The sequence below is a fragment of the Misgurnus anguillicaudatus genome, chromosome 20 (genome assembly GCF_027580225.2).
Source record: "Misgurnus anguillicaudatus chromosome 20, ASM2758022v2, whole genome shotgun sequence".
Lineage (NCBI taxonomy): Eukaryota > Metazoa > Chordata > Actinopteri > Cypriniformes > Cobitidae > Misgurnus > Misgurnus anguillicaudatus.
Window position 1 is genome coordinate 17,879,553 of NC_073356.2, and position 24,646 is coordinate 17,904,198.

The 24,646-nt window shown below is 37.5% G+C and overlaps 1 protein-coding gene across 1 annotated transcript in view; it reads right to left on the reverse strand.

The window, feature by feature from the left end:
- Positions 1 to 24,646, reverse strand: part of macf1a (microtubule actin crosslinking factor 1a) — a 212,967-nt gene that overhangs the window by 123,057 nt on the left and 65,264 nt on the right. Inside the window, exon 3 of the mRNA XM_073858236.1 lies at positions 3,535 to 3,596. Coding sequence (XP_073714337.1) covers positions 3,535 to 3,596 — 62 coding nt within the window. The remainder of the gene's footprint in view (positions 1 to 3,534; positions 3,597 to 24,646) is intronic.

Below are 24,646 nucleotides of genomic sequence, written 5' to 3' on the forward strand. Positions count from 1 at the left end.
GAACACAAATACTGATAAAAAGTATAGCTTGTAATGCACTTTGTAATGTAGATGCAAAATGTAATGTCAATTTTAAATGCTGTACTTAACAAAAGCAAAGAAAATCCGAACCTTTGTAGTAAGGGGTTAACAAAGTTAGTTTCAGAAGTGTGTTTATTTAATTAGAGGACTAAATCTTTACTCATTTTATATTAAAAAATGTTTTTTCATTTGTATTGTGAATATAATCTTTAGGACCCTATGCAATGTTTTGGTTACATGAATGTTCCCTTAAAGCTGTACTGTATCATAATAAATTTTTCTCTCCACACCTGCCTCTCTCGTTTTCATTTTGCTGTTTTTCTCAGCCGTATTATCAAGAGATGTCCATTTCCATAGCCACAGAGAACAACAAGCTAAACTTGGGCACTGTGCTAATCCCCATGTGGTCGGGTATTACATAATGAAGGTGTCACAGTCAGATGTGCCCCCTTGTGTTTCCTGCGCTGTAGCCTCTGGTCACGTGCACAGGTATGTTTTACACCTTCTCCAACCTGTTCGACATTTTTGCAAACAGGTCATAGTTTATGTTAGGAGTGTGCACAAGGTACACTCACAAAATACACAAACCATATATATTCTAACACTGCCCAAGGCTAACCACACACACACCTGCCAGAGATGAAGAGAGACGTGCAAACACAAATGCTAACAGGTATCGTCACCTACTTAGTACCTACGTGACAAGCGATGTGAGCAATGCTACAACAGATCGACTTCAGAAACAATCAGAGATTATAACAAATCTGTCAAGATGAGACAAAATGACGAGTCATGTTCAGTCTGCACTGTTTAAAGGGCGTTTTGCAGGTAAAATTTTTCAACGAATTTGTGCAATTTGCTTGTTGATAATAAACATTTAAACTGTTATCCATTGTATTTTATGTTGTTGGGTATCACAAAACCCGAAAAAGTATGAAAAAGTACAGCAATTTGCAATGATTCTCCTTTCCCTCACAACGCACTGTATGACGTCACGCTGGGGAGAGAATTGACCAAAGCCGCCTTGAGAGCATTGAGAATGACTATAGAAAGACGAGTAAAGTACAGTTCTGATAGCGCAGATAATAGATAAATACATACATACATACATAGATAGATAGATAGATAGATACATAGATAGATAGATAGATAAGATAGATAGACAGATAGATAGACAGACAGACAGATGGATAGGCTAGTATAGAGAGATAGGCAGACAGCCAGATAGCATAAGGTTAGCATATCTTCGTGTAGAAAGTAAACAAACAATTAACATACTCGTGCATGCTGGCTTGAGGGGGTCCATGATCCTGCCTGAAATGGGTGTAACTTTATGCGATCTTCAGCACAAACGGTTTTGGCAGCATGTCTCTAATCCTGGAAGGTGAGTGAAGCACGTCACGTCTGTTCGCGGGGACCAGCGACCCAAACGCACTCACTTTCTTACAGCCAGTAGCGGAATGGCAATCGAGAGAGTCGGGACTTTCCCGGGCCGATCTGATAATAGTTATACATTTCGAGTTATATTAGCAACACCGTCTGGCGGCGTGATGTGCGCCGGTTCCCGTAGCCCGCTGGTCAAACTGTGCAGGCAGCCTCTCTGCTCAATAAAGTATATAAAAGTGCTCAACCTGTTCGGCAGGTCCAAACATGTACAGGATTTATAAAAATACGGTGATCAATGAGCGGTTCCTCCTCAAATGGCTTAGCCTGTCGTGATGTAAAAAGCCGCCGAACGCCTGTTTATTACAGTATGTATGCGGTCGGATCCGAGTGTGCTGCAGCTGCTGCTGCGTATAAAATGATCGTGTGATTCGTTATAATCGCATAAACAATATAACAAAGCATCCTTTTATTTCACAAAACAATATATTTGAGATATTATTTGATAGACTAGTAAGTGTGGATTAAGGATGTTTAAAAATCTCTAGCCTGGTGGTCAGGACATGAATGGATCAAATCAGCAGATTTGCGAAGTTTTATTTATCTCCACATATATCATAAATAATAATTAGCAAGGTAACTTTGCAGTATAACACATTATATATTTCCTACGATGTATATATGATTTCCAAATTATATACGTAAGTATTAAACAGCAATAAATGTCTCATCTATCTCTATGGCTCTGGCTGAGTCTTTCTCCACTTCTCCCCAACGTGACGTCATCGCAGAATTGCGTTAAAAAAACCGTTAATACCAAAAACGTAAAAAAGTGGTCTTTAAGACCATTTTTGAGACATTTTAAAAATTATACACATATCTTGAGTGATTTATGTACCCATTAATCGACAGTGGTGGTTAACCTGCAACATACACTTTAAGTATGAAGTGCAAAGGGTAGACGGAGCAAGAATTTGTCTGTCTTCTCATGACCATAAGGGTCACGCGGCTCAACTACTTCCAGTGTCTAAGGTTACAGCAGCGCTGTGAAACAGTATCTCATTCCTCATGGTCTGACCTACATTACAGTCAGAGTTATGAGATCACCATCTATAACCTCATAACTTTGGCCGTCCTGTAAATGGTCACCTGCCCTACCCTTGAAATACCCAGCATTCTTTGCTCTTATGATCTGTAGTCAGTGAAGCAAGAGGTATACAGGATCTTTTCAGTTACCTTTCAATCACTAGAACTGAAATGCACATAAGATCTGATACACTTCTGCTAATTATGAAATGACAGACAAAATTATTTGATTTGGTTATGTGTGTGAATAAATACACAAGTAAATAAATGTGTGTGTGAACTTCAAAAAATGTGCGCAATCCGCTTGTTAAAGGGCACATGCAATGCAAATTCTACTTTTACAAGGTGTTTGGACATAAATGTGTGTTGGCAGTGTGTGAACATACCAAACCTACAATGAAAAAATCCACCCTTTCCTTTTTTAACCCCCATTAAACCAAAGCAGTCTCATGAGGAATGCTTTTTTTGATTCTTTTGTTTAATGTGATGTCACACAAACAAAGCCCCACCCACAGCCACTGACTGACTGGTTCATTTTACCCAAAGGCTTTTCTAAATTTGTTTGTTAGCACATTGTAGCGCTAATGCGGCTAAATATATTGTCTCAAACTGTATTAACAATTATCAGATCTATTTTTAACAAAAAGCGCTCACTGTCTGTAAGGAGCTGTAGCTCATTTGCATTTAAAGGTACAGACATGAAAACAGCGTATTTTTGCTCTCACCCGAATAGGGGCATTTTGGACATGCTATAACAAATAATCTTTGGGGTATTTTTTGTGCTGAAACTTTACAGACACATTCAAGGCACACCTAAGACTGATATTACATCTTTTTAAAATAGGCATAATAAGTGCCCTTTAAGTTGTGACGTAAGAAATACAATTTCCGAGCACACTCCCAGTCCTGCGCTGAATTTCAGGCCCTGTATTGAGTCCTGTGTGAAAGTGTAAAGTGTGTGTGTTCAAAAGAACCTTCCAGCTAGCGGGCCTTATCTTTGTGCAATGCAGCAGAATTGACCAAAATAACCCAGCTGGACTTTACCTTTATGAGGTGCTTGTTGACCCATTTCGTGAAAGTTTTCTTCTGCACCCTGTCTCGTTCATCTGTGAAAATAGAGACAGAGGAGGAAACATTGAAAAGACAGAAAGGAAGAGGAGAGAAGAGAGGAAGAGAGATTGGGTTAAGACAGGAAGTCAACAACATCATTGGTTTGATTATTTACAAATGTTCTCAATGGCATTGCTTTAAATAGCACACATTTTAAACACAGAAAGGGACAATATCAAAAAGCTATTCATTTTAAAGGGGTCATATGATGCAATTTCATGTTTTCCTTTGTCTTTGGAGTATTAAAAGCTGTGCATATGGATGAGCCGTAAAGTCGCAAAGATTAAAGTCTTAAAGGGCACCTATTTCATCGCTAAAAACAATGTTATTTTGTGTATTTGGTATAATATAATGTGTTCGCGTTGTTTATAGTTCAAAAAACACATTATTTTTCACATACCGTACATTTTTGTCGTTTCAGATTTCACTCTCTAGCGCTGGGTCCCTGATTGGCCAGCTAATCTGTACGTTGTGATTGGTCTGAATAACTCTGTCGTCAGCAGGAAATGTGACGCTCCTTGCCATGTTTGAAAGATTCGCTCACAATGCAATGCTGACAGGAGTTAATTTTAGACTGAGTCCGAAGCGGGAGGAATTATGATAATGTCGGTCTTGTCTACATCACCAATCCCAGAAAGTAAACTGTTGCCTACAATCCGTGTGTTTGTTGTAGTCTAAGAAAAGAGATTTAACTTAGAGACGATAATTCGGGTCATTGTTTACATTGGGGTTTGTACCTTTTTCATATCATTAACATCTACTAATACACACTTACACACCAAACAAAATGTAAAAACCTGAATCGGACCATAGGAATGAAGCAAAGAATGAAGGCTCGTTGCCACCGCCATGTTGTTAAGATGCTGTGCTTTAGGATTGGTGATGTAGTAAAGACCGACTTTATCATAATTCCTCCCGCTTCAGACTCTTAGCCTGTAAGTTAACTCCTGTCAGCATTGCATTGTGAGCGAATCTTTCAAACATGGTAAGGAGCGTCACATTTCCAGCTGACGTCAGAGACATTCAGGCCGATTAACGTACAGATTAGCTGGCCAATCAGGCACAAAGCGCTTTTCAAATCCATGCGTTTTAGGAAAAGAGTGAAATCTGGAGCTAGAAAAATGTACGGTATGTGGAAAATAATGTGTTTTTAACCATATATCAAGCAAGCACATTGTATTATACCAAATACACAAAATAACATTGTTTTAGCAATGAAATGGGTGCTCTTTAAGTATTTACCTGTTGGCACATAATTTACCAAAACATGCATATTAAATCCACAACACGAAACATTAGCTAGAGATTAAAGAAGATTATTGTGACAAACTGTTAGCTTTATTAGAAGCAGTATGATAAAACTGGAAACTAGGCTGGAAGTTTAAAAAAAGACCAGTTTAATAAGTTCATTACAGTTTTCACCTGACCTACATTCTCCAAAACATTAGAAGGTTAACAAAATCACACATAAATGAATACTAGCTTAGACAGCCATGGTGAATGAATAACAGCTTGATATTTGACCTGGTGATGTAGCAGCATATATATACAGTATACATACACACAGCTGTGCAAAATCTACAGATATGAATGTCTTTATTATTTCCTAGCCCAGTCTTAATCGTACTCCTATGTTGTTATGCGTATGGTTTAAACTGTACAAGCAATTTTTGAATAAAACAATGAACTACAGCCATCTAAGACTTGCTTTGTTTGAACTCTGAACATGCCGGAGCAATGATGCAGTCATGCAAAGAATAGAAATTTATCACATAGTCCTGATACCGATACATTCTCACACTTTCTTTTAGCCACCAACTGTGAAGCTACAGTACAGTTGATACGGTTGCTACAGCGACATGGCAATACTAAGCGACCACGTGATTTAGGCGGCACACTTTTTCTTATTAGTGTACACCGAGCATCCTGCTCGCACATACACACACTGATATACCCTATACAGAACAACCCACAATCTTGTAAAGTACAGCCTCAAATTTTTATCGTAAGACAAATCAGGTTAAAAAGCTATGTGTGCCCTCAAAACATTTACATGAACACAAAATGAACAGAAACCGCTATTCAACGAATATTTGCATAAACACCACACTGCACAGTTACCAACGTACCAATGATGCCAATGAGTTCAGCAAAACAGGATTCCCAAGAGTTTTATGTGTAATACCTTAATAATGCGCACCACCTTTGTTTTATCAAGGCATGTACAGAACACACACCTTGTGGGTTTCTCCACCAAACTTGTCAATGCATGCATGCATTGCATCCAACACTTGCAAAAGCACTATTAAGGGAAGTGACTAGAATATACCGAGTGATACCAGCTGGTAGTGACCTCTTGACCACGTGTGCCACAGAGAAGTACATGTTGTCATTCCACACGACAGTGAGTCACTGTGCAATTACCGTATACCCGCTCACACACACGTGGGCACACAGTGTGCACACATCCACGCCCGCCGACAGGGGGGGACAAACGGGTCTGTTGTCCCGGGCCCAGGGTGGGGGTGGGCCCAGAGGGGGGCCCAGAACTGGAACCTATGGAATAATTGTTAAAAATAAAGAAAATATTTTATTCATTTGATTTGAAGTTCACTACGCTCAAAATGTCCGGTCAGACTCAGCACAAGTCCGGTGCTCAGAAAATAAAAGAAAAGAAGAAAATATAGGCCTTATAGAGGAAAATAGAGGACAATAGAATTCCTAATTCTCCCCATTAGGAATCTGTGACCGCAGATATAGTCACTGCATCGCGTGTGTTTAGAAGTATGTGCTGTTTGCTGTGAGGTTTTTATGAGAGAAAGCACAAACTATTTAATATTTAATGTGTAAAACTTGAATTTGAAATAAAACTTACCGCGGAGAAGATAATGAGATGAGATCTCTATTGCTAAGTGACGCGACAATTATTTATTATTTCAAATCCGTTTACAAGATAAATATAAATTGTTAAACAGATGAAATTATCTTGATATAGGCTACATTCATAATGAGAAGCCTTTTCTTTTTACTGTTACACTGTAGACAGTAATATATGTATATTATATAAAACTCTATGGTCGTGACAGCACATTGTTCATTATCTGTTGGTTCATGTTGGTCCAGTTTAATTCAGGGTAATCCTTTAATAAAATGTAATTATAAAATATTTTATTGTTTTGCAATATTCACAGCGCACATTCTCTCAAATGAATGTGCTTAATGTGCTTAAAACATGTTTAATTATTCTGCAAAATTCCGCATAGATTTTGCAAAAGAAATCCGCAGAAATAGCAAAAAATAACTCCTTGCACAGATTCCTTATACAGCTGTATACTCTTGCAGCAATTAAAGCAGTTCAGATTTGTTTTAAATGGCAAAATAGTTATATTTCTTTTTTTTATTTACATTTTAGAGTATTTTTGTTTGTTCCAACAAGCGGTTAGCAGCCGACAGCAAGTTGACGACATGTTTGATGAATTGAACTCTCAAATCAACACTTCACTTGTCTATAATAACAACTACATAAAATATATATTTTCAGCATATCACAGTGTTAGTTTAAACGTTTATTATCTACACACACTATTTTTTAAAAGCGGAGGCAGATTGCTCTGCTGCTCGCAGCTGCAACGGGGGCAGAAATATAAAAATGAAAAGGGATAGCTACAAAACGAAACGAAATAAACATGAAACCGAATAAACATGCAACCTGCTTACAACTTCGCTATGCATATATAGATTATGTATTGGATGCTGTTTGCATAGATTATGCGCAGTATCCAAGGTTTTAGTCCTCCATTAATATTTTTTCCCGGTGCGCTGCGGTACTGCTGTTAAATACACAACAGCTGCATTGTAAATGTGTGGCTGGCTGTGCTTATAGCGGACTCGTGCTATAGGTTAAAAGTCTTACTACGTTTGTTTTGCAATCATCGTCTGTCAAAATGTTATTTTAATTAAATTGAAAAATATAAAAAGACGGAGAAGCCTAAATAAGCTCGAGGTCCGCCCGCGTATCAGCTGTGAGGTTAAAATTTGCCGAAACCCGACCTGAGGGGTGTAAAATGGTCGGGTCGGGCTTGGGCTGAAATGCAGGGCTCTACCCTCAGTCGCATTCATTGAGAAAAATGCAATGCATGCTCATCATGAAAGCTCTTTACAAAATAATATCCCTCTGGGCTTTTGGTTCAAAGGCGTGCATGTTTGGAGAAATTTTGATTGAGTTTATATGTTTACTTCAAATTTCTAAAGAGAGGAGTAATATTTATTCAATTTTTAGTCCAAACACGGCATAATATTAGCTGAAGTTGTTTTACTGATATTTCCAATAGTCTGTTCATAATTCATACGTGATTATGATATTTTGTGTCAGTACACTGAAAAAAAATATTCATTGAATTTAATCAGTTTTTTAAGGTAAGTGGTTGCAATCAATTTATTTAAGCTACATTTAAACAAAAGTTTTATATTTTATTTTACTTTACTAATCTTTTTTGTTTAAATGTAGCTTAAATAAATTGATTGCAACCACTTATCTTAAAAAATTGATTAAATTCAATGAATATTTTTTTTCAGTGTACTACATTTAAAGGTGCAGTGTGTAAATTTTAGAAGCATCTAGTGGTGAGGTTGCAAATTGCAACCAACGGCTCAATCCACTCACCCCTCGCTTTTGAAATGCATAGAGAAGCTACAGTACACTGAAAAAAATGATTCATTGGATTTAATCAATTTTTTGAAGGTAAGTGGTTGCAATCAATTTATTTAGGCTATACAAAAAAGATTAGTAACGTAAAATAAAATATAAAACTTTTGTTTAACTGTAGCTTGAATGGATTGATTGCAACCACTTACCTTTAAAAAATTGATTAAATTCAATGAATCATTTTTTTCAGTGTAGCCACCACCGGTAAAACATGTCATTGTCAGAGACAACTTAGTGAAAAAAGTTTGTCCGTTAAAGGTTTCTGTAGAAACATGGCGACACAAAATGGCGACCTCCACGTAAGGGGACCCTCTGTGTATGTAGATAAAAACTTCTCATTCTAATGTAATAAAAACATAACGGTTCATTATAAAAAGGTCTTTATACACCCCTGATAATATAGTTTTGTATATTATTTTGCATTTCTGTCAAGAGATCCTTCTAAAAATTACACACTGCACCTTTAACTAAATGTTTTATACAATGTATAATATGCAATATTCGTGTCTTGTTCAAATGTCTTGTTACCAGTAAAAAGTAAGGGGTGGGGGGCCCTCTAAGATTATCTTGTCCCGGGCCCAGGCAAGACTGTCAGCTGGCCTGCACACATCATCACCAAAGAGCAAATCTTCTCCAGGAGAGTAAACACACAAATCACAGCCATGTCCGTGTGACTAGGTGATGACGTACGCACAGGAACACAAATAGAAACTGACCTGTGCAGCACATGAGCATGTGCAGATGAGCATTCAGACTGCGTTCGCTGCAATATTCAGGCCACATTCTGTGTTGTTGTCCTTTGGCGGCTTATTCCGTTTGCTTTCCAGAATAACCAACCATGCCCTCCCTTTTCATAGAGGAACAAGCATGCTTAGGGTTGCCGCGGTGACGTAATTTTCCCACCGGTTAATCAGCGCGTCACAAACCCGGTGAAACCGGTGTCACCGTGTGGGAGGGGCTTATAAATGCGCATGCAGACGTGCACATTTTACTTTCACTTTTGAATTACGCAACTGTTTAAATGCAGTGCTTGCGTACGCTGCGTTAAATTGCGTATGAATTTGCATGCAATGCGAGGGCAACAGCTGGTTTACTTAAGTGCTTGAGTCAATGTGCGCAGGTAATTCTCAAAGAACCAGCCAGTCACAAGCAGAGCAACCGGCTACTTCTCCATAAAGCGCTGCTTGAATGATGGGTTTATTATTTTTCTTGATGATAAACACAACAACAAAACGATCTCGCTTATATTAAACATCATATATGTATATTATAACAAAAACGATTAAGCACGCGGCTTCTGCCTTCGTCTGGTCAGTCAGCTCGCCTCGCAAACTCTGACAGAAATAAATGAAATGACACCTGCGGCTCTGTGACGTGACGCGCGTTCAGCTTCGCTGAATTCAGGCACCAGACACATTCAGTTTGCTCTCTCTAACGAAACTAAATGATTAAATTACACGAAAATATCAAAACGACGGTGAAAGACGGTGTCGCGGTGGGCAAGTGATCTAACCGGTGAGAGGCTGAAGCACCGGTTATCACCGTTTCACCGACTATCGCGGCAAGCCTAGTAAGGAGCGTCACATTTCCAGCTGACGTCAGAGACATTCAGGCCGATTAACTAAAGTTTAGCTGGTCAATCAGGCACAAATCGCTTTTCAAATCCATGTGTTTTAGGAAAAGAGTGAAATCTGGAGCTAGAAAAATTTACGGTATGTGAAAAATAATGTGTTTTTAACCATAAAGCAAGCAAACACATTGTATTATACCAAATACACAAAATAACATTGTTTTAGCAATGAAATGGGTGCTCTTTAGGTATTTACCTGTTGGCACATAATTTACCAAAACATGCATATTAAATCCACAACACGAAACATTAGCTAGAGATTAAAGAAGATTATTGTGACAAACTGTTAGCTTTATTAGAAGCAGTTTGATAAAACTGGAAACTAGGCTGGAAGTTTAAAAAAAGACCAGTTTAATAAGTTCATTACAGTTTTCACCTGACCTACATTCTCTAAAACATTAGAAGGTTAACAAAATCACACATAAATGAATACTAGCTTAGACAGCCATGGTGAATAAATAACAGCTTGATATTTGACCTGGTGATGTAGCAGCATATATATACAGTATATATACACACAGCTGTGCAAAATCTGCAGATATGAATGTCTTTATTATTTCCTAGCCCAGTCTTAATCGTACTCCTAATGTTGTTATGCGTATGGTTTAAACTGTACAAGCAATTTTTGAATTAAACAATGAACTACAGCCATCTAAGACTTGCTTTGTTTGAACTCTGAACATGCCGGAGCAATGATGCAGTCATGCAAAGAATAGAAATTTATCACATAGTCCTGATACCGATACATTCTCACACTTTCTTTTAGCCACCAACTGTGAAGCTACAGTACAGTTGATACGGTTGCTACAGCGACATGGCAATACTAAGCGACCACGTGATTTAGGCGACACACTTTTTCTGATTAGTGTACAACGAACATCCTGCTCGCACATACACACACTGATATACCCTATAACAACCCACAATCTTGTAAAGTACAGCCTCAAATTTTTATCGTAAGACAAATCAGGTTAAAAAGCTATGTGTGCCCTCAAAAAATTTACATGAACACAAAATGAACAGAAACCGCTATTCAACGAATATTTGCATAAGCACCACACTGCACAGTTACCAACGTACCAATGATGCCAATGAGTTCAGCAAAACAGGATTCCCAAGAGTTTTATGTGTAATACCTTAATAATGCGCACCACCTTTGTTTTATCAAGGCATGTACAGAACACACACCTTGTGGGTTTCTCCACCAAACTTGTCAATGCATGCATGCATTGCATCCAACACTTGCAAAAGCACTATTAAGGGAAGTGACTAGAATATACCGAGTGATACCAGCTGGTAGTGACCTCTTGACCACGTGTGCCACAGAGAAGTACATGTTGTCATTCCACACGACAGTGAGTCACTGTGCAATTACCGTATACCCGCTCACACACACGTGGGCACACAGTGTGCACCCATCATCACCAAAGAGCAAATCTTCTCCAGGAGAGTAAACACACAAATCACAGCCATGTCCGTGTGACTAGGTGATGACGTACGCACAGGAACACAAATAGAAACTGACCTGTGCAGCACATGAGCATGTGCAGATGAGCATTCAGACTGCGTTCGCTGCAATATTCAGGCCACATTCTGTGTTGTTGTCCTTTGGCAGCTTATTCCTTCTGATTTCCAGAATAACCAACCATGCCCTCCCTTTTCATAGAGGAACAAGCATGCGTCCTTCTTGTTTACCATCTACAGCTCCCACGTTCCCACTTGGTTTGCTGGTTTGGCCGTGGCTGCCATATCAAAGCTCGGCTCAGAGGAGCAGCTCGACTCACACGTGCATGTCAAACTCTTTTGGAGCTCCTCCCACGAACTAATAAGAGCTACGCTCCCCTCCTCCCTTCGACCACAGGACCTTCCTTCACTCACTTTGAGGTAGATCTGTTCTTCTCCTCACCTCACGTTCGATCTATCACAACTCAGTTCCTGTGTATGAATAATAAATCCTTTCGCAGTTGCTGTCGAATTTGAGTTTCTATTGCCTTTGAGAGTCTTGAGTTTTGATTAGAGGTGAACCAGAAGAAATTATCAACTCAAATTAGTTGCTCATCTGAACTGTTGACAGGAAGTTCTTGCGACAGCATGTTGAGATCAGGGAGCGTCCCTGTATGATGATGTCATCATCTGCAGCTTGGTGACTTCTATGTTCTTATTTCCCTTTATGTCATGCAAAATCACACATAAAGCAGCTGCCTAAAGCTTTAAACTACTGCATAAAGCAAGCAAATCGAAAGGTCCGTATCATAAAGAGTCCCGTGATGCAGGATAAAAAGGTCCAATCGACAGGCAAAGTGAGAGAAAATCTGGCCGTGTCATATCAAGCTGTTACATCGTCATCACATACGCACTGAATAACTGTACTGAAGTAAAGAGAGCCAGATTGAAAGTGAAAGTAAAAGCGTCTGTGCCAGAAGGGGAAAAAGGGACCAGTGATGAAACCTGGGGAGTTTCAGGGATGAATCAATACACCGGATAAGCAAAGTTAAAAAAGTAAAATCTCCATTTCATATTGCAGCAGGATGCCGTGCTGAAAGCACAATCATTTGAGTCAGCAAAACTACCGTGATCTCATAAAGCTGCGACAAAACACACAACCAATCGAGCAGATGTAATCTGGAAAATCGACAAGGAATGATCCTGATTAGCATGTAGACTCCATCGCAAGTGTTCAGACACGATCAATGTGACTACATGACAGCCGAGATTCTTTTCCCGCTCCTTCCTCATCCGTTAAAACACAGGAGGCAGGCAAGATGATGAAGCTTGTAATTTCCCCTGGTGGTTTATTCACTTATGCTACTATCTCTCTGTGTCTTCACTCCATTATTCCATATTTCCCGTTTCTCATTCGATTTTCAGAGAGCCTGTTGTTGCGTCGTTCTCTCCTCCTGCGGCCCTCTGAGTCTGAACTATAAATACCAGATAAAGCTTACGCTCCTAATGCCACACAGAGTGCTTATCCTTCCTCTCTTTCTCTCTCTGTGGTCATCACGTCTAATCTCACGTCTAAAGATTCAGTTGGACAGCACTCCCTTCTCTGCGTCTTCTTCTGGCTCTGTTTTGAAAGCACTGTAACTTGGCTATGTTTATCTCTCTCTCTTCGTGGTGGCACTAGGAGGCTGGCACAGCTCGTGTCATCCTGTCTCGTCCTGCTTTCTCTCTCTTTTGCATTTTTCTTTCAATGTGAACGACAACAAGCACAATCTATGGGAACTATGGGAAGAGGTCAACTAGAGGTGACGTTCTTAATCGTAAGCTAAAATGGAAATCAGAAATGATGACACCCAGGAAGTTCATATTCTGCCGGTGTGTAAGCCATGCAATTACCAGATCTTCCCTCAGTGGGCTGCACTATCCTATTAGTATTTCATACTAAATCTGGGCTTCTTGTGACTTGGGTTCCCTATTTAGCAAAACCAAACCTAGTTACCACAGTAACATCTGGAGAATTGATTTTAGGTGGTTACCAGAGTTTAAGGCTGTTAAAAGTTTTATTCTGATTTCACAGGCATGCATTATTTTTCAATAAACGCACACCTGACCTGTCAAACACCTTAAAATAACCTAAAAGAGCAATGTCTGTGGTAACCGTGGTACAGGCGGAATAATTGACTCCTTGGAATTATGTAAGTGCTGTTACACCGCACGTGGCATTATTTCCAAATAATTCAAAGGACCGGAGTGAATTATTCCGCTTATACCACAGTTACAACAAACATTATGCTTATTTTAAGACATTTGACAGGTTAGGTGTGCGTTTTAAACAAAAATATTTAAAACGTGTGGAACATTTTCTAACCAATCAGAATACAGCATTTATCAGCCCCGTGGTATATGTAAGAAATAATTGATGACGGGCCATTGAATTATAAGAAAATAATGCACACCCAAGGTGGTAATGCGGCATGACCCGAAGCGGAGTGGCGTTACATCATGAGTGTGCATTATTTTCAAATAATTAAAAGGACCGGAGTCAATTATTCCTCTTATACAACTGTTACCATAAACATCGCTCTGGTGCCAATTTTAAGACATTTGACAAGTTAGGTGTGCGCTAGGGCTGGGCGATATATATCAGGGGATTCATGCGTGTTTCATTAGTAAAGCCGGTTCTTTGGTTAGAATAAAATTGCCGTCAGCTGCTTTCAGATGGAGCGGCATTTACTACACAGAGCTGTAGATCGCTGACAATCGGGGCAATTTCGCATTAATTATCGAGGACGTATCACCTGTGATGGCCCAGCTTGTCAGTGAACTACAACTCTGTGTAGTAAATGCCGCTCCATCTAAAAGCAGTTGATGGCGATTCACTTCTAATCAAGGAACCGGCTTTACTGATGAAACACGCATGAGAATCTCCCCCGATTCCCGATTCCCCCAATCAGAATAAAGCATTTAACAGCCCCGTGGTATAATTGAATATAATGCACACCCGCTCGAATAATTTGACCCCCATCATCAATTATTCCTTATGTATATGAGACAATTATCCTCATTTATTATTTATTAATAATTTGGGTAACATTTTACTTGAAGGGGTGTGCCTAATAAGACTGACATGACACCTTCATAATTATGACATGACACGTGTGATGAACATGAAGGAGATTTTATGCACATTTATGACAACTGTCATCAAGTGTCATTTGTTCAATTATGTCATTTTTAATGCAAAGATGACATTGTTTGAGATTTCTTTGTTATGACAACTTGACATAAACCAATACATCAGAACTTGTCATGAACATGACATGGCAGAATATTAAGCAAACTTAAGAAACTACCTAACTTTATTGGTTTACATTACATTAAACTGTCATTTAAATGTCATTAAGTGTTAATACTCTGTCAGATAGTTTTATAACAGCATCATGAATATTTTTCTTGACCTCAACTACAGTGGTACAAATTTGAACTTGTCATTTAAATGTCATTAAGTGTTAATACTATGTCAAATAATTTTAAATGCCCTAACAAAATGCAACAGACACGTCAAAAGATAATACTTGATCTTTTTATGTGCACAAAACACAGGGTTTTGAAATTTTCTAACAAAACCATTTATATAATTTAATGTAATTAACTGTTTTCCAGTGATATGCGCCCACTGCTGCATGGCTTAACCCATTATACCATGGGTCTTCAACCGGGGGTCCGCGGCCCCCAGGGGGTCCGTGACGGAACTGCAGGGGGTCCGCCAAATGATGTTTAACAACGAGCTATTTTTAGGTTAAAAACGTAAAATATATGTACAAAACGTCACATGTCCCAAGTTGTGCACGTGCGTGGCGCAAAGGTTTAAAGGCGCGCGTTCAGTTTAGCCAGCGGACGAAGATAAAATATCTAAAGATTATAAATGTCCACTCAGGAAGCAGCAATAGCGACAGAAAAGTCATCATAAAACCGGTAAATCTTATGTGTGTCTTTCTTTCAGAATGTCATTTTAGAATCATTACGACATGTTGTCTCATCTATATTTCTGAACTTTGAACGCTGTTTCACGCGGTTCAGATTTAAAGCACTAATTCAACAGGCAAATGACACCACACCGCGTCTGCATTTTAAACTGTGATAAAACTATCGCTCGATTTTAAAAATGAATGAAACGTGCACCGTGATGGTGCTTTGTGCAAGATTCATAGTCAGGTTGAAATCCGCCTCTCAAAAAGTTGCCCCAAAGAGATGCGCTCGTTGCATGTTGTTCTCCTGAGTCTGATATGAAGCTATGCAGAAAATAAACCTGCGTTACTCAAACTCGTGACAATGATGATTCATGAGAAAAGCCAACAGACCTCAAAATTATAAACTAACACAACCTCTATCCCCACCAAAATAGACAGTCTTTGTGCCATTCACCATGATCAGTCATCTTTATAAACTGAAAGCCATTGTCCAATTCACAGTAAAATGAAAATATATTACACTGCAAATACCTTAAAATAATATTATTTTATAATTATTATTATTATTATTATTATATTAATATAAAAACAAAATCTACTTTAACAAAAAATTATGCATGTTATTATAGTATGGCTGTGTGACAATATGGTTTGTTTCTATTTATAAAACAGTTTGAAAAAGTAATCTGATTACTGATTACTGATTACTCCTTTAAAAAGTAACTAAGTTACTTTACAGATTACTTGATTTTAAAAGTAACTAAGTTAGATTACAAGTTACTTTGTTAGTTACATTCCAGTAGCTGCCAACACCCCCACTGCCTCAACATTAAAAATGACAACCGGTTTTGCCAACACTCACTTTATTGGAAGTGCATTTTTAAAAGTAACGTCAACAATGTATCTCCTGACATTTTAAGTTGAACTGTTGTGTTTTAAAAAACTAATATATATATATATATATATATATATATATATATATATATATATATATGAGTCTTTCTTGACTTCACTAAACATAAATAGGGGTGAGCAGGGGCCATTTTCAGAAAAACTTAATTTTAAAAGTTAATGTTTTAGACAGAGATATATTTTTGTTGTGGTCAATAACTCACAAGTGTGGTCTATCAAAACCAGCTGAAATTTTGAACAAATGTAAAACGACTTCTGCATAATTTCACTTTAAACAAGAGTAGTGAATTGTTACTTTTGACCTTGACAGCAGGGACGAAAGTAACACACAGGTGGGTCAAAAGTAACACAACAAAACATGATAGATTTTTGTGTTACACTTGTTTTTATTAAATATATATTACTATGATCTCTTTAATATGTAACTGCAAACTTATTTTGTCATTTATCTTTGTAAAAAATAATTAAATTACATTTTTATTTTAAATTTCAGTTTTATCAAATGTTTCAAAAGCAACCAACAGTACAAACTTAAATTGCTGAGACAAAAAAAAATTCAATAGTTTGAACACTATGAAAATAAATTAAATCAAATTAGAATAATATCATTTTTTTACCATATTATACACAGTATTAGCAGCGGGACAAAACTAACAAGTGTTACTTTTGACCCGACAGGATCTACTTACTCTATAAACTCGACTTACTTTTATTTTGAAAAACTGAGAAGTCTTCAGGATGTTATATACTAAATACCTTGTAGATTTATCAGTATTGTAACACATGAAACGAGAAACACAACGCGTTGTAAGAAAAAAAGACCGCTTTTGGAATGTACTTATCATGGTTGAAAACACAGTTCTGGATCTACACGTGGAAATCGGTGAGTAAATAACGCGATATTTGTCAACTCTTTCAGAGGTTATGTGCTAATATGCTGTCATAGTGAGATTTAGATGTAATCAGGGCTCGGAGAAAATCGCTTTGTTACTTTCGTTCTTCAACTCTCCCACACTTACTGATTTTGCACTGAAGTCCAGCTTTTTGTTTTTGTAGCTGCATCTCTCTTCTCTCTCCATTGTACGTTGTTTACATTTGTGTCGCTTACACATGACCTGAATTATCCTCGTGCTGAAAACGTGACTTGTCACACACCTGACTTCACTTCCCGAGACGCAAGAAGAAATATACAAGAAAATATATATTTTACTAAGGAAAATTTCAAAAATAGTAACGCACAGTGACTTGGATAAGTAACTTTAATCTGATTACCGGTTTGGAAATATTAACGCGTTAGATTACTCGTTACTAAAAAAAGTGGTAAAATTAGAGTAACGCGTTACTAAGTAACGCGTTACCGGCATCACTGGTCATCAGTTACACTTTACTCCACTTTGTGTTGTGCCTAATACGAAAAATGCATCCTCTCGTACCTTACTGCTTACTTAAATATCTCTGTTTTACACATTTAGTATTAGGGGGTCCCTGCTCCATGACTCTCTCATCTAAGGGGTCCCCGACCCAAAATACGTTGAAGACCCCTGCATTATACTGTTTCCATTTAATTTTAGGTGAATGGGTTCCCAAATTCAATTAAATATAACTTTATTAATTTAATTATTATTATTATTATTATTATTATTATTATTGGATGACTGATTTTATTTCTTAAACAACTGAAGGAATCTTAAAAAAATTATGGACTGAAGAATATTCATAATGCTGTTATAAAACTATTTGACAGAGTATTAACACTTAATGACATTTTAATGACAAATTATATTTGTATCTGGTAAAAAGTGGTCAGTTATATCGTTTTGGTAATGTCAAGTTGTCATGACAAGTTATGATGTATGGCTTAATGTCAAGTTGTTATAACAAAGAAATCACAAACAATGCTATTTTTGAAATAAAAAATGACATAATTGAACAAATGACACTTAATGACAGTTGTTATAAATCTGCATAAAATCTCCTTCATGTTTATAGCATGTGTCACGTCATGATTATGAAGGTGTCATGTCACTCTTATGAACACCCCTTCAATTAAAGTGTTGTCATAAATTGTTTATAAAAAACTGTTTACAACTTTAGATAAAAAAAATCCATTTTGAAAAATTGGTGCATGTACGGGTTAGCCTATATGTAAGAATAAAATAGCAAATCAAAGGCATGCTATACTGTGTGTACTGTAAATATAACACACCCGTATGACAGCAAACATGAATGCCTAATATTTCACTCCAGGCTAATTCTCAGAGACAAAAGGGCGTTACGACTAAAGCAGTAAGCCTTTGTAACAACAGCCATTATTTAATCCATTAAAACAAAGCCTGTAAGAAGCGTTGTGGTGAGACCCAGACAAGCACTGACCTAAAAGGACACTGGAAATGATGGATAACTTTGGCATTAGTTTGTTTTGACTTTGTGTACCAAATAAACCACCTAGACTTGAGGTTTACCACATTTGAATCTTCACGCATCATAGTACAACACAAAGGACAAAAGGTGAACGCCAGCACAAAACATCCTCAGACAGACACTTATAATGGAACGTGCCCAACCCTGGCGGGTTACCCACACCCATGTCCAGCTATACTTCCTGTTGTAGCTAATAATAATCTCTGTGGAGCAGCATTGTACCTCTTTCGCTTTAAAATTTCTCAAATCACACACAGCTGGTGACAACTGTCATAGAGATTTCTATAGATCACATGACAGTTACATAAACACTGACAGACAGTCAGATAAGGCAAATTAAACTCTGTCCCATAATTCCCCTTTGTTCCACTGACTTTCACACATTTGCAAATGAGGACTATTAGCATTATCTATGACAGCATGTGACCTTCACCTACAACTATGCAGTTAAAATCAAACCAGCATTTTCAAACTGGGGAACACACAAATGATGTGCAATGACAGATATGCATTTACGTGTATATATACCAAGTCAAGTCAAAATGGGTTATTGTCATTTCAACCATATATGTGACCCTGGACCATAAAACCAGTCACAAGTAATACAGGTATATTTGTAGCGAAAGCCAAAAATAAATTTTGGGTGAAAATTATAATTTTTTCGTTTATGTCAAAAATCATTATATAAAGATCATGTTCCATGAAGATATTTGGTCAATTTCCTACAGTACATATATCAAAACTTTATTTTTGATAAGTGGATGCAGTTGCTAAGGACTTCATTTGAACAACTTTAAAAGCGATTTTCTTACTATTTTTTTTTTTTTTGAGATTCCAGATTTTCAAATAGTTGCATCTCGGCCAAATATTGTCCTATCATAACAAACAATTCCTCAATTAATGAAGAGCTTATTATAGCTTTCAGATGGCATATAAATCTCAATTTTATACATATAGACCCTAAAAAAACTGAAGGATTTAAAGGAAAACACCACTGTTTTTTCAATATTTTACTATGTTCTTACCTCAACTTAGGCAAATTAATACATACCTATCTTTTTTCAATGCATGCACTTTTAATCTATGTACAGTGCTTTGTGAATGTGTTAGCATTTAGCCAAGCCCCATTCATTCCTATGGCTCCAAACAAAAGTTTTATTTTGTGCCACCATACTTAGACGTGTAACTACTCATGTAACAGTCTTTAAATAGGGAAAACACGCAAGTGTTTGGTGGCTTATAAATTAATTCCTGTTTGGAGCCATTGGAATGAATGTGGCTAGGCTAAATGCTAACACATTCAAGAGGCGCTGTACAAAGATTAAAAGTGCAAGCACTGAAAAAAGATATGTAGTATTAATTCTTCTAAGTTGAGGTAAGAACTTAGTAAAATATTGAAAAACGCTGGTGTTTTCCTTTAAATTTTTACCTAGCCACATAAAGTGCAGTGTACAACCAAGTGCAAACAGTGCCAGACAAGAGACAATGCAAAAAGACACTGCAATACGCAAGACAGTGCAACAATAATGCATTTTAATACAGTACAATACAATATGCGTACGCATAAAAATAAATAAAGTAGCGCCGACCAGTGCAATATGGCTCTGATTACAGAAAAAAATGATTGTAAACGTCCCTAACACATATTTTAGCAGCAGTAGGTAGTAACATAGTAAAGTGTAATGTAGTCAAGACAGCATTTGAAAAGTGATGTGCAAAAATAAACACATGAAATGAACACGATTTGATGTGCAAGACAATTTTTTGGCAGCAGGTGTGACACAGATTAATATTGATGATGTATAGTTCTGAACAGGACTACATGAAGGCGTCCTGTCTGTGTAAATAACTGCAAAGCTTCACATCATGTATGAATGTCAAAAGCTTTGAAGTGATGATTTAATGCTGTGTGTGAAAACGTACATGCTATTACAATGCACCGAAACATTCACAGCAGATGGTCACAGCAAACTACCTTAGAAGTAGTATATCTACATACATAACCGAGTTCATACATGAAGCAGTGCAGTTACTCTCAGAAATAAAGCTACAAAAGTTGTACCCTTTCAAAAAGGTACACCTTTGTACCCAAAGAGGGAATATTAGGACTTCAAAAATACATATTGGCAGTATAAAGATACATATTTGTACCTAAATGGTACATATAATGACCTTTTTTAAAGGGTACTGCAACAGTGCCAGCTTTGTACCTTTATTTTTGACAGTGTAAGATACTATCAGCATAGCATAAATTTAACAGGAAGAGGTGGAGCCTAAAGAGGAAAGCCAAGAGATTCCCTTCCAGATTGAGAGAGAGAGAGATGTGCATTACCAGAAAGATAAACCGCACGTCTGCCGCTCTGGCGTCTACGGTACAGCCACACTCCAGTTGCCGTCAGCACGTGAACTGCCACAAACAGAACTGGTCCGATTACGGCCGGATGAAAAGAATCCATCGCTTGATTCAACTCAGAGCCTTCCAAATCACGACTTAAATTTAATAATACAAAAAATACCTAAATCTTCATTGTTTGCATCCTTTTAAATCTTTAAAACAGCAGGACCTGGTCAAACTTTTAAAAAAATATATGTTTTAGCTCTTGAACTTCACTTAGAAAAAGTAACTGTGCTGAGACTAATAACTTAACCAAGTTTTCCTCTCTCCACTCCCTGCTTCTCATTTCGTCTCTCTATCTGACACTCTTACACCGAATTCCTTTCCTGTGAAACAAGCGACATGCTTTTAGCTATTGCTCCGAGAGCTGTTATAATGGCAAAGAAAACTGAAGCGAGTAATAATGTTTCCCTTTTCTGTGTTAGACCACATGGCTCTCTATCCTTCCTCTACTAGACTGTGCTTCTCCTCGGGTATATGTTCATGCGCTGTGGATGTCAAAGCGTGCATCTGTTTATGCTTGTGTATCTGTTGCTATGAGTAAGCACTGTCGCTCTCTTCCATATTTACACGAGACCTTCTACGGAGAGCACAGAGTGGTGCATTTGTCAGGGAGCAAAGAGGCAAATAGCGCTGAAGGGTGTGTGGCGGTCTCATTTGGGATGAGTTGCATTTAGCTGAATGTGCGAATGACATAAGAGCGATGTTGTGTTATAGAGTCTTGTTTGTTTGTGAAACACTAGTGACATTGTACAGTATGTGGTCATAGTGCAGTGATTCATCATGACTAACTGTATAGTCAAAGCACCTGGAGGGTCTTACTGTAAAAGCATGTCTGTGTGAGCGAGAGACTGAAATATGGAAATGAAGAAAAACTGATATGGGAGTATTTAAAGCTGACTTTATACTGAACACAGATGGCGCTATGTTTTTTGTACTGGTGATATGAGCACCACAGCCGGTCTTTTTGGGCGTACCCAAAGAATATTTGTGGTTTTGCTGTGACAGGTGGCCACATTAGTCCCCTGACTCATTGGGAGGTGTCATGCAATGTCATGTGCCTCATGTGGGGGACATTCAATAATCTGCTACCGGTGTCATTTGTCTGTCCAATCACATTCTGTCTTATGGTATCATATTTTTAAAAAAGGGGAAATACAAGAGACAAAGGGACAAAAATAGATGTTTTAGCGTGACAGGGAGGAGACAGACTGGGGAAAATGTGCTAAGACAACTGCAAATCTGTGGCAGTGGTGTGTAACCACTCGAGACTTTAGGTTTACAACTTGGTTAGTGTAGTGTGAAAACAAATCTAGGGTCACATTACAATGAAAAAGAGAGGAGATGAAAAGTAAAGATGGGATCTTAAGAATTAGAAAGTTAAATAAAAGTTATTATGAGTGAATCTTGTGTCTAGTCCATTGTTACATTTAGTTTGATTCATCTAGCATATGCTTTAATGATTTATAGGGCAAAGATCATAAAAATCTGGCTTTTCTGTGTTTAAGTGCTATAATTGGGTACTTAGTTTTGGTAAACCATTCCTGCAAGAATGTAAAAATGGGTCATTGAAATTTGGCTCCCCTTGTGATGTCAGAAGGGGATAATACTGCCCCTTAATCTGCACTATGCAGCCACGGAACTGCTATTTTGTGCAGAGATCAGCTCATTCGCATTTTAAAGGACACATCCAAAAACGGCACATTTTTGCTCACACCTACAAAGCGGCAATTTTAACATGCTATAATAAATTATCTACATGCCATTTTGAGCTAAAACTTCACATATGTACTCTGGGGACACCAAAGATTTTATTTTACTTCTTAAAAAAGTCATTCCAATTATCTAATATATATGTGTTCACTCCAAAATTAAATAAAAATAATAAAAATACAATGTGTTTCATGAAGAAAATCTTGAATTATGAAAATGAAGATTGTTGTGAAGCATTTGTGTTAAATCTTAATTCAACAAAATCAACCCATGTCATTTTTAAATTAAAAATACAAAAAATCACACAAAAAAAGGACAGATGTATGCATGCTATGCGTCTGTCTGGGCATCTTCTACTCCTTACTTTTAAAAAGGAACCAGAGATACCTGGAGATCAAACACTCAAACATGCATTTTCTCATTCTTTAATACACAAAAAGGACAATTTAAGGTCCTTGAATGACTGGTTTAAATGAGAAAACACAATAATGTCACAATGACATCTGATGTCTCTGAGGTAAGCTGTAGGAAAACAAATTTCCCCTAAAGGATAGGGACTGATAACATGGAAACACAGAGGGAAGAAAGATCAATGGACAGCGAGAGAGATGAGATCATATTTACTACACTGCGATCTTATGTGTGCATAATACATTTACATTTACATGTATTAATTTGGCAAATGCTTTTATCCAAAGCGCTTTACAAATGAAGCAGCATTTAACATTTGTTTTAAGCAAAGTTTACTAGGCTAAACTGTTTTCTGGTAGTAAAATGATCTTACTGTGATAGGTGTCACTTTCACTGCATATTAAATAATGATTATTAGATTACAAGGCCACACAGACACACGCGCATTTGTCTCAATCACTTGCACATTTTCAATGTGAAGTTCAGCAGGCTGGCTTGCTGACAAGGTCGCCCTGATGTTCAAACCCACATACACTCTCTCTCTCTCTCTAATAAAATTTGGTGTACTTACAGTACAATATGTCACCACTATTTCTGTTTAGTTCAGTGTTCCTCCTTCAAATCAAACAAAACGTCAAAGGAAATATGCTAAGTGTAAACAAAGACAGGGCGTAGGGTGCTAACATAAAAAGAAGATGAAACATTCTGTAATAAATTATCTATATGGTATTTTTAGCTAAAACTTCACATACGTGCTCTGGGGACACAAAATATTTATTCCCCCAATAACAATAGGTTCAATTTAAACAAAAAACTCATGACACCTACAGTATATGGCATTATTTGACAGACACATTTACCTTGAACTGTCGCTGTATGACTGGAGCTGCATAATGTCAAAAATCTATCTCATGAAAAAACTATAGTATAAAACTATACTATTACTACATTATGGGGCGGTTTACTGGACAGGGATTAGACTAGTCCTAAACTAAAACAAATATAAGAGCTGTCCAAACTGAAAACAACTTGCACTGACATATCTTAAAATACATTTTGCCTCAAAATGCACACTAGTTATGTTTGTAGTAATAAGGCCTAGCCCAGGTTTAAGCTAATCCCTGTCTGGGAAACCACCACAATAGGTTTAAAATGACACAGGACAAAAAACTTTTATTTTTTTATTTTATACTGTTCCTTTAAATCTGGGCAAGAGGTAATTTCCCAGGATATTTTCTAAAAAGGTGTCCAAAACAAAAAGTCGTTTAATAAATTTAAATGAGCAATATCTTTGCAACACTGACCATGCAATACAAAGAAAATAAGATAGGGGGCAGTGCTGTAACACTCACAGCACTTGAGGATTCACAGCCCTACTTCATTGGGCACTGTCACAACCAACAACACTGTCACAAGACGTGACATCACTGCCTCCCAGCTGATGTCAG